The sequence below is a fragment of the Ranitomeya variabilis genome, chromosome 5 (assembly GCF_051348905.1).
Source record: "Ranitomeya variabilis isolate aRanVar5 chromosome 5, aRanVar5.hap1, whole genome shotgun sequence".
Taxonomy (NCBI): domain Eukaryota; kingdom Metazoa; phylum Chordata; class Amphibia; order Anura; family Dendrobatidae; genus Ranitomeya; species Ranitomeya variabilis.
The window spans coordinates 224003449-224017794 of NC_135236.1; the positions used below are offsets into that span (position 1 = coordinate 224003449).

General features: G+C 44.6%; 1 protein-coding gene across 1 annotated transcript in view; it reads right to left on the reverse strand.

The window, feature by feature from the left end:
• Nucleotides 1-14346, reverse strand: part of ADAM10 (ADAM metallopeptidase domain 10) — a 232388-nt gene that overhangs the window by 78556 nt on the left and 139486 nt on the right. The window contains exon 3 of the mRNA XM_077263832.1: nucleotides 2667-2785. Within this exon, the coding sequence (XP_077119947.1) occupies nucleotides 2667-2785 (119 nt within the window). The remainder of the gene's footprint in view (nucleotides 1-2666; nucleotides 2786-14346) is intronic.

The following is a 14346-nucleotide window of genomic DNA, read 5'->3' on the forward strand; positions in this document are numbered from 1 at the left end:
GGGATGTGACAGGTGAGGCCATCCTATAGTCAGCCAGGAGGGATGTGACAGGTGAGGCCATCCTATAGTCAGCCAGGAGGGATGTGACAGGTGAGGCCATCCTATAGTCAGTCAGGAGGGATGTGACAGGTGAGGCCATCCTATAGTCACTCAGGAAAGATGTGACAGGTGAGGCCATCCAATAATCAGCCAGGAGGGATGTGACAGGTGAGGACATCCTATAGTCAGCCAGGAGGGATGTGACAGGTGAGGACATCCTATAGTCAGTCAGGAGGGATGTGACAGGTGAGGCCATCCTATAGTCAGCCAGGAGGGATGTGACAGGTGAGGCCGTCCTATAGTCAGCAAGGAGGGATGTGACAGGTGAGGCCATCTTATAGTCAGCCAGGAGGGATGTGACAGGTGAGGACATCCTATAGTCAGCCAGGAGGGATGTGACAGGTGAGGACATCCTATAGTCAGTCAGGAGGGATGTGAAAGGTGAGGCCATCCTATAGTCAGCCAGGAGGGATGTGACAGGTGAGGACATCCTATAGTCAGTCAGGAGGGATGTGACAGGTGAGGCCATCTTATAGTCAGCCAGGAGGGATGTGACAGGTGAGGACATCCTATAGTCAGCCAGGAGGGATGTGACAGGTGAGGCCATCTTATAGTCAGTCAGGAGGGAAATGACAGGTGAGGACATCCTATAGTCAGTCAGGAGGGATGTGACAGGTGAGGCCATCCTATAGTCAGCCAGGAGGGATGTGACAGGTGAGGCCATCCAATAATCAGCCAGGAGGGATGTGACAGGTGAGGCTATCCTATAGTCAGTCAGGAGGGATGTGACAGGTGAGGCCATCCAATAATCAGCCAGGAGGGATGTGACAGGTGAGGCCATCCTATAGTCAGTCAGGAGGGATGTGGCAGGTGAGGCCATCCTATAGTCAGGAGGGAGGGATGTGGCAGGTGAGGCCATCCTATAGTCAGTCAGGAGGGATGTGACAGGTGAGGCCATCCTATAGTCAGCCAGGAGGGATGTGACAGGTGAGGCCACCCTATAGTCAGTCAAGAGGGATGTGACAGGTGAGGCCATCCTATAGTCAGCCAGGAGGGATGTGACAGGTGAGGCCATCCTATAGTCAGCCAGGAGGGAAGTGACAGGTGAGGACATCCTATAGTCAGTCAGGAGGGATGTGACAGGTGAGGCTATCCTATAGTCAGTCAGGAGGGATGTGACAGGTGAGGCCATCCAATAGTCAGCCAGGAGGGATGTGACAGGTGAGGCCATCCTATAGTCAGTCAGGAGGGATGTGACAGGTGAGGCCATCCTATAGTCAGCCAGGAGGGATGTGACAGGTGAGGCCATCTTATAGTCAGCCAGGAGGGATGTGACAGGTGAGGCCATCCTATAGTCAGTCAGGGGGGATGTGACAGGTGAGGCCATCCTATAGTCAGTCAGGAGGGAAGTGACAGGTGAGGACATCCTATAGTCAGTCAGGAGGGATGTGACAGGTGAGGCTATCCTATAGTCAGTCAGGAGGGATGTGACAGGTGAGGCCATCCAATAATCAGCCAGGAGGGATGTGACAGGTGAGGACATCCTATAGTCAGCCAGGAGGGATGTGACAGGTGAGGCCATCCTATAGTCAGTCAGGAGGGATGTGACAGGTGAGGCCATCCTATAGTCAGTCAGGGGGGATGTGACAGGTGAGGCCATCCTATAGTCACTCAGGGGGGATGTGACAGGTGAGACCATCTTATAGTCAGTCAGGGGGGATGTGACAGGTGAGGCCATCCTATAGTCTACAGGAAGTCACAGACTGACCTGTCTATACAGTGAATGTACATATTCACATCACAAAGCAGTTTATAATGAAATCCTCAAAACGTGATTCTGTGATGGGACGTAGATTCGGGGAACTAGCCTGAATGCCGTATGTGGAGTAGTTACCTGTAAAATGGGGCTATTAACATCTGCCTCATGTGGTTTTTGCTTTCTTACCGGATCAAAATGTTAATTAATAGGTTGACTTATGTCTTCTTTTCAACCTTAAAGCCATGAAACTATGAAATCCACAAATGTAACTGCAGGTAAGTGAAATAGCAGAATGAGCTCCACACCCATTGCTGCTGCTCTAGTGTTGCCTTTCTGCCGCTGCTCCTGTTTCTCGGATATAACAATTCACCGCACACTCTAATAGAATTTCGTGCTCCTGGTTCTCGAACACAAGGCTGCAGCGGTGACGCCACGACTTCAGGACGTGACTACCGCAACCAACCACTGGGCTCAGCAGTGATGCCAATTTAGCAAGAGTAAGACTTCTGATCCCAGTGACTGGCTGCAGTGGTCATGTGCTATAGTTGTTATGGCAATGCTGCAGCCTGTCAACATGCACTGGAGCTTCACTGAATGAATATTAAACAGGACACTTCAGTAATCTTTGTTTGCGTGTCGCCCGCTCTGGCGCTTTGGGCCCCGCATATGGCATACTGCAACGGATTACCCAGATTGTTTCTCGGATGCAATCTGCAGCACAAATAACATACCACATTAAAGGAAACATGTCGCGTTGTACATGTGGTCCGATCTGTAACTCAACAGATGTTAAACCAAAGACCCCACAGCTGAAGAGCAGACCTAACCACTGAGCCACCGTGCTGCCCACATTACCATCAGTACTTACCAAATAGCTGCCCAGTGTATATGTGAGAGGTATCATACGGTAACGTTTCTCCTCCCATTTCTATCTTGAAATCAGGAGAGAATATAGACATATCCCTCTTCATCCGAAGATTAAACTGTCTGCAAAATAGAGCGGAAAAAGAAAGGAGTTTAGTAACTACAGTATTGTGTAGACCACTATATGGGCACAGTGGCTTCTATGTACAACTACTGCCTCCAGCGTATCACAAGTGCCGTCTGCCGGAAATTACTAGTGTTATTACAATGAAAGATCAATTTTGGACACATTCAAGTTAACAATAGCAGTGTATGATGAAATAGAATGGTCTATTATAATGTATCACAGAGACCCGGATTCCAGTGATGTGTCCCTTACTGGGCTGCTTGCTATATATTTTTTTTTTTATAAAATCAGTGTTTTAAACTAGCAGATTATTAGTAGAGGACAACCTGGCCTGCTGCTAGGCAGCCCAACTATGCCCCCACCACAGATTGGCAGCTTTCTGCCTATGCACAGTGTACGCAGAAAGCTGCTCATCAGTGGTGGTGTGGGCGGGTTATACAGAACTCAGCAATCAGAGATCTAGAAGATCTGCAGCAGATAAAACACAAATTATTAAAACTGCAGCACCTAGTAAGTGATCTATCGCTAGAATGAGGGTCTCTACCCCTACAGCATGCTGCTCTCAGATGGGTAGTAAAAACCTGGTGACAGATTCCTACTGCTGGATACCACGTGAACAAAAGACACTGTTCTACCACAACAACTTGGAACAGTTTACCAATATATTAATGTAGTTAGGAATTACTAATAATTTCATATTTTGAGCTCCATGTTGCTGTTGCTCCACTCCAATGGGGATAGAAGTGCACCGTTCTACTGATCTATGATGGTCCCGGGCGTCGGACCCCACTGATCTACCAGTTATCTATCCTGTGCATAGGCAATAATGGATAAAGAGGTTTTCCGTGTAAAGACGTGCAGTAGAAATCTGTAGTGTGATATGAAACCAGCTGCGGACAGTTCTGCAGTCTTACGTTACCTGTAGGCAAAAATGTGTGGGAATTTATCAGCATCTCGGCCACATTCCTGAAAACAAGGACAATTATCATGCAGATTGTTTATCACACGGCTATTTGTGCGTCAGCGTTGGCCACAGATTGCTGGAGCCAGGGACACTGGTAGCCTGCAGCTGCTTATTAGCCGATGTGCCGCTGCTTATTAGCCGATGTGCCGAGGGAGTATATCTAATGCTTATTGAAATGCAGAAGAAAAGAAAAAGTACAAGATTGGATGGTTCAAGTCACTGAGATATTTACTGCATGAGTACAAGTATTTCTTTTTTAGCATTTTAAACAGGAAACACCGTATGAGGCCCGACTATTGTCTGATTGTTCCCTTTAAACCCAGACCACGGAGTCACAGTCACTCCATTCACGTTGCCCAAACTGAGTGTGGCAGGAAGCAGAGCCTGCACCACCGCAGCCAGGCACAGTGACCTTTTACATGCTCCGGTGTTTCAGAAAAACAGCTTTAAGGGCCGGCATTGGACTAGAGGAATAAACAGGACTACTCCGGCGCCGCTGCAGGACAGCTTCCCCTCGCACGGCTTTACTAGGTAGAGACCGGTCAGGCACACTGGGGGGACGTCGGCCAGCGACTACATGGAGAGAGGAGACTAGATCTTCAAACTATGGAGTAACAATATGATGAATCGGGACCAGTTTTCTGCAGTAATTTGCTCTTTGCAGCTTTAGTATTTGTACTTCATTCTATATAGCATTTGTGACGCTTTTTAAGCAGTCTGTCCTTAAGTCGATGTTTTAGACAGATTCATGAAATGCAGCTTTTACAAAATGGCACTTTTTTGGGGCGCTTCTAACTAGTGTGCCTGCCATTAGGTTTACGACAAAGTTTTCAATTTTGCACATTTTTTGACAAATATGAGATTTTATTCTTTCTTTTTTTTTTTTTTTAAAGGATTTGCTTTTGGCACTAAAAGGTGCAAACAAAAAAACAGTAACACAAAAATAAATAGCATTTCTATTTTGCACCAAATTCATGAACCACATGCGCCATTTTGAAGACTTTGGCACAAAGACGGTCAGAGTAACACAAGCCAAATGAAAAAAAAAAAAAAAGAAAAGAAAAAAAGGACTTCAATAAATTGCAAAAGATGAATTGAGGTTTGTGTTTTCTTTTAAACCTGGCTGCAAATCAGGAATGGACTGACAAGTCCCCTCCATCTCTGACCCTTATGGTACAGCACAATGAATTATCCTGACCTGCCATTTCAACCATAAGGAGCATTTGGTTGGAGAACGTTATCAAGCCATTGTTTTAGCAGACTGACATGGAGTCATCATTTCAGGAAAAAAAAAGTCAGCTACATTTGAATCTTCCTTCCATGATCTATCTTTCCTTGAAAGAACATTCTCAATTGCTCATCCTTCAATATATCCAGTATGGAAAATAAGTATTGGATACACTGCTGATTTTACAAGTTTTCCCACCTACAAAGAATGGACAGGTCTGTACATTTTTATCGTAGGTACACTTCACCTGTTAAAGACAGAATCTTAAGGTTATGTGCACATGTTTGCCCGTGGAATTTCCTGCGCAGATTCTTCCTCTTGGCAGAAAACGCAGTTGAAAATCTGCGTATTTTTTATGCATTTTTGATGTGGCTTTTCATGTAGATTTGTATGCGTTTTTTTAAGCTAAATAAAGATCTATTATTTAACAAAAATAAGAATTGTGATGTCATTTGCTTGTCCAACCTATTTTACATACTCCATTGAAGAATAATGTTTACACACACAGATAGATTAGATATATCTATAGATAGATATATCTATAGATAATCAATAGACAGATATATAGATATATCTATAGATGGAAAGATATATCTATAGATAGATAGATATATAGATAAATACCTAGCCCGATGTTTAGTAATAAACATAATAGAATGCTACATAAAGGGTTAAATAAAGACACACAAAATCTGCGTTAGGCTGGGATCACACTTGCGAGACACTCGCACCTCAATACCTGGCACTGCTGCCGGCACTGGGACCGGAGCGTTCAGATGCATAGAAATACATGCAGCCGCACTCCGGTTCCAAGTGCCAGCGACAGTGCTGGGTATTGAGGTGCGAGTTTCTCGCAAGTGTGACCCCGGCCTCAAACCAATTATCTGTTTAATTTAAAAAAAAAAATAAAAAAAATTGTGGGCTCCCGTGCAATTTTCCAAACCAGAGAGGGAAAGCCAGCGACTGAGGGCCGATGTTTATAGCATGGGAAGAGGGTATTACCCATGGATCTTCCCAGGCTATTAATATCAGCTCACAGCTGTATAGTTAGCCTTTACTGGCTATTAAAGTAGGGGAGCCCCCCAAAAAATTACATGGGGTCCCTCTATAATTAATAACCGGAAAAGGCTATGCAGACAGCTGCAGCTGATATTAATAGCGTAGGAAGGGGCCATGAATATTGGCCCCCCGACTACAAACACCAGCTCTCAGCCGCCCCAGAAATGGTGCTTCCCTAAGATGGAGGAGTAGCACAGGGGAGCGTGGTCACAGGGGTTGTTCGGTGGTCCAGGCTGCTGCGGTGGCCTCTGGTAAATCCCATCCCAGGCTGGGGCAGCTTTGGTGCTGTGGGGTTCCCGGTGGTTCCACTGGTATTTTGCGACAGGTTCGGTGGTGATGCTCTGTGCTGTGGTGGGGCTCTGCCAGCATTTTGTGAAAGCCAGGAGGCCCCCGCAGATCTAGTGCTGCGGTGCGGTGGCCACCGGGAAATTGACCGCAGGGGGCGGTGCATGCTCAGATTCAGATCTCGGCACCGAGATCTCAATCTGAGCACACGCCGCCCCAGGCAGCAATTTTCCCATAGGCCACCGCACCGCAGCACTAGATCTGCAGGGGCCTCCTGGCTTTCACAAAATGCCGGCAGAGCCCCACCGCACCACAGCGCACCACTGTCACACCACAGAGCAAGACCGCCACACCAGCCTGGGAAGGGAGGCTGCCTCAAGGTGCAGCGTCTGACCGCAGCCACAGTATTTTGTAAGTACACTGCTTAAAAAATAAAGGGAACACTTAACCCCTTCACCCCCGGAGCTTTTTTCGTTTTTCACTTCCCTTATTTCCAGAGCCATAACTTTTTTATTTTTCCGTCAATATGGCCATGTGAGGGCTTATTTTTTGTGGGACGAGTTGTACTTTTGAACAATACCATTGGTTTTACCATGTCGTGTAACAGAAAACGGGAAAAAAATTCCAAGTGCAATGAAATTGCAAAAAAAGTACAATCTCACACTTGTTTTTTGTTTGGCTTTTTTGCTAGGTTCACTAAATGCTAAAACTGACCTGCCATTATGATTTTCCAGGTCATTACGAATTCATAGACACCAAACATGTCTAGGTTCTCTTTTATCTAAGTGGTGAAAAAAATTTCCAACGTTCGCTAAAAAAAAAAATAAAAAAAAAATTGCGCAATTTTCCGATAACGGTAGCGTCTACATTTTTTGTGATCTGGGATCGGGTGAGGGCTTATTTTTTGCGTGCTGAGCTGACGTTTTTAATAATACCATTTTGGTGCCGATACATTCTTTTGATCGCCCGATATTGCATTTTAATGCAATTTTGCGGCGACCAAAAAAAGTAATTTTGGCGTTTTGATTTTTTTTCCCGCTACTCCATTAAGCGATCAGGTTAATCCTTTGTTTTTATTAATAGATCGGGCGATTCTGAAAGCGGCGATACCAAATATGTGTAGGTTTGATTTTTTTTTATTGTTTTATTTTGATTGAGGCGAAAGGGGGTGATTTGAACTTTTATATATTTTTTATTTTTTTTATATTTTTTAAACACTTTTTTTATTTTGGCATGCTTCAATAGCCTCCATAGGAGGCTAGAAGCATGCACTACACGATCGCCTCTGCTACATAGAGGTGAAGTACAGATCACCTCTATGTAGCAGAAATGCAGGTGTGCTTTGAACGCCGACCACAGGGTGGCGCTCAAAGCAATCGGCCATCAACAACCATAGAGGTTTCAAGGAGACCTCTGGTTGTTATGGCAATGCACCGATGACCCCCGATCATGTGACAGGGGTCAGCAGTGCGAGCATCTCCGGCCGCACGGCCGGGAGCGCTAGTTAAATGAAGCTGTCAGCGTTTGACAGCGGCATTTAACTAGTTAATGGGCGCAGGCGGATCGCGATTCCGCTCGTGCTCATTGCACGCACATGTCAGCGCCGGAGCCCATCTCAAAGCGGGGGTTCTGCCAGCTGACGTACTATTCCGTCAGCTGGCAGAAAGGGGTTAAACAACAGAATATAACTCCAAGTAAATCAAACTTCTGTGAAATCAAACTGTCCACTTAGGAAGCAACACTCTTTGACAATCAATTTTGCATGCTGTTATGCAAATGGATTAGACAACAGATGGAAATTACTGGCAATAAATAAATAAATAAATGAGTGGTTCTGCAGGTGGGGACTACAGACCACATCTCAGTACGAATGCTTTCTGGCTGATGTTTTGGTCACTTTTGAATGTTGGTTGTGCTTTCACACTTGTGGTAGCATGAGACGGACTCTACAACCCACACAAGTGGCTCAGGTAGTGCAGCTCATCCAGGATGGCACATCAATGTGAGCTGTGGCAAGGTTTGCTGTGTCTTGTCAGTGTAGTGTCCAGAGGCTGGAGGCGCTACCAGGAGACAGGCCAGTACACCAGGAGATGTTTAGGGGGCAGTAGGAGGGCAACAACCCAGCAGCAGGACCGCTACCTCAGCCTTTGTGTAAGGAGGAACAGGAGGAGCAATGCCAGAGCCCTGCAAAAAGACCTCCAGCAGGCCACAAATGTGCATGTGTCTGCATAAATGGTTACAAACCAACTACATGAGGATGGTCTGTGTGCCCGACGTCCACAGATGGGGCTTGTGCTCACAGTCCAGCACCATGCAGAAAGCTTGGCATTTGCCACAGAACACCAGAACTGGCAAAATCACCACTGGCGCCCTGTGCTCTTCACAAATGAAAGCAGGTTCACACTGAGCACATGTGACAGACGTGACAGAGTCTGGAGATGCCATGGAGAGTGATCTAACTGCAACATCCTTCAGCATGACCGGTTTGGCAGTGGGTCAGTAATGGTGTGGGGCAGCATTCTTTGGAGGGCCGCACAGCCCTCCATGTGCTCAGCAGAGGTAGCCCGACTGCCATTAGGTACTGAGATGAGATCCTCAGACCCCTTGTGAGACCATATGCTGGTGCAGTTTGTCCTGGGTTCCTTCTAATGCAGGACAATGCCAGACCTCATGTGGCTGGAGTGTGTCCTGAAAGATAAAGGCATTGGAGCTATAGACTGGCCCGCCCGTTCCCCCAGACCTGAATCCGATTGAACACATATAGGAGAATCCGATTGAACACATATAGGACATCATGTCTCGCACCATCCACCAACGTCACATTGCACCACAGACTGTCCAGGAGTTGGTGGATGCTTTAGTCCAGGTCTGGGAGGAGATCCCTCTGGAGACCATCCGCCGCCTCATCAGGAGCATGCCCAGGCGTTATAGGGAGGTCATACAGGCATGTGGAGGCCACACACACTACTGAGCATCATTTCCTTGTCTTAAGGCATTTTCACTGAAGTTGAATCAGCCTGTAAGTATATTTTCCACTTTGATTTTGAGCATCATTCCAACTCCAGACCTCCGTGAGATATTAGTTGTGATTTACGTTGATAATTTTTATGTTTTATTGTTCTCAACACATTCCACTTTGTAATGAAAAAAGATTTAGAACTGGAATATTTCATTCAGTGATATCTAGGATGTGGGATTTTAGGTGTTCCCTTTATTTTTTTTGTGCAGTGTATATTCCGACTATAAGACACACCCCTATTTCCCTCAAAAAAAATTGGGGAAAAAAGTGCGTCTTATAGTCCGAAAAATATGGTACTTATTTCATGCAATAAAATGCAATGTAATTATTTAAAAATCATACAATGTGATTTTCTGGGCGTTACTTTTAGATTCTGTCTCTCACAGCTGAAGTGTACCTACAACAAAAATGACAGACCTCGATACTTTGTAGGTGGGAAAACTTGCAAAATCAGCAGTGTATCAAACACTTATTTTCCCCACTGTATGGTCAAGTTGAATGACATGAAAGCTCGATATTGACTAACATGCATTATTATATCAATGAAAAGACCATTAACTAGTCAATCGTTTATTCCAAACGCCTTGTGGAGTATAACCTTTAGCACTACCCTAAATTATCATATTTACCAAAGTTGTTCATCGTCAAGATAATGAAGATCACACTTTGCTCCTAAACAAGTCAGACATGTCGTATCTGGCATCGCGGCTTATTTAATAAACCAAAAGTGAACTGACTCGTCTAACAATACCAATCGCTAACGCAGCACAAATACCTTGGGCAAGCAACAAAGCGTAGCCTCTAGCCCTTACAGATGTTCCATTAAAGGGAACCTGTCACCACGTTTTTGGAAGATGGGATAAAAATAGCGTTAAATAGGGGCAGAGGTGGGCGTTACATTAGTGTGTGTGTTATGCGTTTATTACCCACCTAAGTTGCCGAAATAACTTTGCAAAGTCTCCGTTTTCGCCTGTCAATCAGGCTGGTCAGGTCACATGGGCGTGGTGTCTTCACCCAGATTTGGCGTAGTTTTCCGTTGGTGGCGTAGTGGTGTGCGCATGCCCAAAGTCCGGAATCCTCTTCCAGGGGATTTAAAATAGCGCGGTGTTCGTTATTGCATTGGTGATCGGTGGGCGCGGCCATCTTCCTTTGGCCGCGCGTGCGCAGAAGCGGCGCTCTGCTGGCCGCGGCTTCGGGAAAATGGCCGCGGGATGCCGCGCGTGCGCAGATGGATATCGCGGCGGCCATTTTCCTGAAGCCGCGGCCAGCAGAGCGCCGCTTCTGCGCACGCGCGGCCAAAGGAAGATGGCCGCGCCCACCGATCACCAATGCAATAACGAACACCGCGCTATTTTAAATCCCCTGGAAGAGGATTCCGGACTTTGGGCATGCGCACACCACTACGCCACCAACGGAAAACTACGCCAAATCTGGGGGAAGACAACGCCCATGCGACCTGACCAGCCTGATTGACAGGCGAAAACGGAGACTTTGCAAAGTTATTTCGGCAACTTAGGTGGGTAATAAACGCATAACACACACACTAATGTAACGCCCACCTCTGCCCCTATTTAACGCTATTTTTATCCCATCTTCCAAAAACGTGGTGACAGGTTCCCTTTAACATGCTAATTCACTGTACAGGCACTGGGGAGATGGAGGAAGAGATACTAGAAGACTGATATAAATGGCTTTCAATAAATGTGGCTTTTATGTTAATTCACAACATTCCAATAAGGACTAATTAGCGCAAGAAGAGTCCAGTGACTATGGTCAGGTCATCTGCACCATGGCAGCTGCCAGAATTCGTTTTTTGGAGAAGTGACAGTTAAATGCAGACTCCAGGCCGATCCGACTAAGTGATCTCTGTAATAAACAGGCATGCATTCAGACAATTATTAAGCCTTCCGTAAGCACTCAAATATAGACATGGAAGCTAGAATTACAGAGCGCCTTTCAACTGGAAGGAACAAGGAGCTGGAGGAATTGAGGAGCCCGAGTCTTGTTTTCTGCGCGATCCTTCTCGTGTCCTGCCGTTCCAGATTACAGTTCCAAAGCTCCAAGGTACGGCGCACCGCCCCGCAGAAGCCCTCTTCACAGCGGGAGGAGATTTCACAATCTACAGCCCAGCAGAAAGAGCAACACTCGCTCCTGCCAACTCCTCCCAGCAACACGGCATCCATCATATTTATATACAGGCCAGCGGTGCCACGCCGGGAGGAAAACACGTACAAATAGGTTCAGGCCAAACATTATTTAGGAGACTGGGTACGCTTTATCGATTTGACTTCAAAAGGTCAATAAAAATGCTTTCACAATTACCTTTGGACATTCCATAAAATAAAAAATAAAAATTATAATCGAAAACGTGCCGTAACTAATTTCTCTTCTATGGAAACAGATTTAAATGGGAAAAAAAGGGGAAAGGAAGAGCCATGTTCTCAGAAGCAAGTTATCAATTGGAAAACGTCGTTCATAGACCTCATACGTAGGTTTTCTAGAGGTCGTCAAATATCTGGTGATCAGAGCCATGATAAAGACCAGCAGCGGGCATCATCATAGCATCATCAAGGGAGCAAAACCACCGACTGTGTATGAACAGGGCTCTATCCATGACGGTCATTGGGCCTTTATATAATGATGTATGGCCTTCTATTCGGGGATACTGCAGATAGGACTGGACCCTCTTCAAAACGCAGATTAAACAAGATTCACAGAGTAGATTTCTTCACTGCAGGTATCATTTTAAATCAGTATAACAACACCAATATGGCCTTGCCTGTACTTTAAAATCCTGCTGATGTCTTCCATTTTACTCTGCTTTCATAAAAACGCATAAAAGCCATCCCATCGTGACAAGGTGGAAGCATGAAAGCCATGACTAAGCTCATACATAGCATATCTGATGATGTCTACGTCAAGCATATATGTTGGGAAAGCATTGGAGGAACGGGTCATCAGAAAAATGTACACTAGCAGCTCTCGCCCTATAATCTGTACTGGCGCATCTAATGAGTGTGTGCAAGTGTCATTCTGCAGTGAAGGAGAGCAGAGAAATCCCCTATTGTGATTGGTGGATCCTAGATTATTAGCATTACCTGTTATTGTAATCCAGCCACTGATAATGAACCTGCTGGAAAATCTTCCTGAAAGGACAGGAAGTGATAATATCGCTCCAATGGCCAGTGTGAAAAGTGTAAGATCACTACTTTTGGTAATGCAGAAAAAAAGATCCACTTTATGATACAATAACGAAGCAGCATATTTGTGTTTTTTTTTTTGTTGTTTTTTTTTTTGGGGGGGGGGTTATGTTGTACTTTGAAAAAAAAAAAAACAGCTTTGCTTTTGATACATCTGGATTTGACAAAGCTTTGATACAAGTCATGTGCAGATTACATGCACTTTTACTGCGTTTCGGCAGCAGAACTGTACTGATTATGAGTTTACTTGCATTTACTCAAAAGAAAAGAATTGGGTGCATTTACATTCACTAATGCCCCCACCTACACCAAACTAACACTGGCCGAATATTTCAGAAGCAGAGATCAGTGGGTTTGGCCAACACTCCGCAGGATCAGCCAAATCCAATTGTCACATCTTAAAATTGTAAAATGTCTTTATTCCATCTTGCGAAAAAGTCAAATTCTGCTCTTGGTGTTGAGCTGCATTAGACAACACCATTAGAAACATGAGCCCAGATTCATCAAAGTGATTATGGCAAAATTCTGGCAGAAATCACTTTAACATTTTTAAATTTGCAACTTTTGCCATTTTTTTCTCTTCACGTTCTGCAAATATGACGCCATAACCCATCTAATCCATGATGATCATTGGCATATCTTATTGCCAGAGATCTTACTCCAGTAAGATTTCTGGTGAGACGCATGAGCTACTTTTTAAACGCCCTTCGTGTCCCTCTTAATAAATCAGGCACCGCTGACTCCAAGCCACCCCTTTATCAAGGCCAGCGTGAACATTAAAGCTGTTATAGAGGAATCCGGGTCAAAGTGTTCACAGGAAAGTCTTTGTATAGGTCATTCCTTAATCTTTTAAAGGACAGTTTGCTTATTCAATCACACTGGAGGCTCTTTGAAACTATGGGACAAGTACATTTTTTGGTCCTCAAAAGGGTTAAAGAGGATCCGATACTTACTAAAAAATGTAGTTAAGTTCTTTGTAAACATCCCTGAGGTCTCTTGATTCTGGAGCTCTTTTCCATTTTGAGCTACATCACTCCGGGATAGAGATATTCACATTTGTAGCTTTTAGAGCACAATATGTGAAATCTCTGCTCGCAGTTGAACTCGACGTTTAGTTTTCATTGGGGATGTGCATTTCCCCCCACATCTCTTCAAGACAATGCCAATCACAGCTCAGCAGCATCTGAGACTGATAAATCAGCTGCTGATCTCCGGAAAGGAGGGATGAAAGTGCACACTCCCAGAGAAGATTATGAAAAAACGTCCAGTTGAACTGCAAGAAAGATTTCACATATTGAGCTCCAAAAGAAACACGTGAATATTTCTGCAATAATGCATCGCAATGCAATACAGAAAAGAGTGGAAGAATCAGAGGAGCTCAGGGAATTTTACTAAATATATGACTCAATTTTTACACCAAGTGGCATGTCCTCATTGTCAACTACAGTCAGGAAATGCCATTGAAAAACATTTTGTGTGTCATGTCTTCAGTAAAACCTTCTCTCCTTAGGATCAGAATGTTTTCACTACAATTACTATTACACAAACATTTAAATAGCATATTTATATAAAAATGGTCACCACTATGTAATTTTGGGACAACTACCATGACTGATATTACATACATGGGATAATCCCATGGCTTCCTATTAGCTATGGATAATTGAACTTTTAAGTGGGCAATTCTTAAGCATCTAGAATAAGAATACATTTTTACTAAATATCTTCAAACATATGCAAAACATTACTGCCATTAACATCAAATAGCGACACTTAAGTGAGAGACAGTTTTAATTTGAATG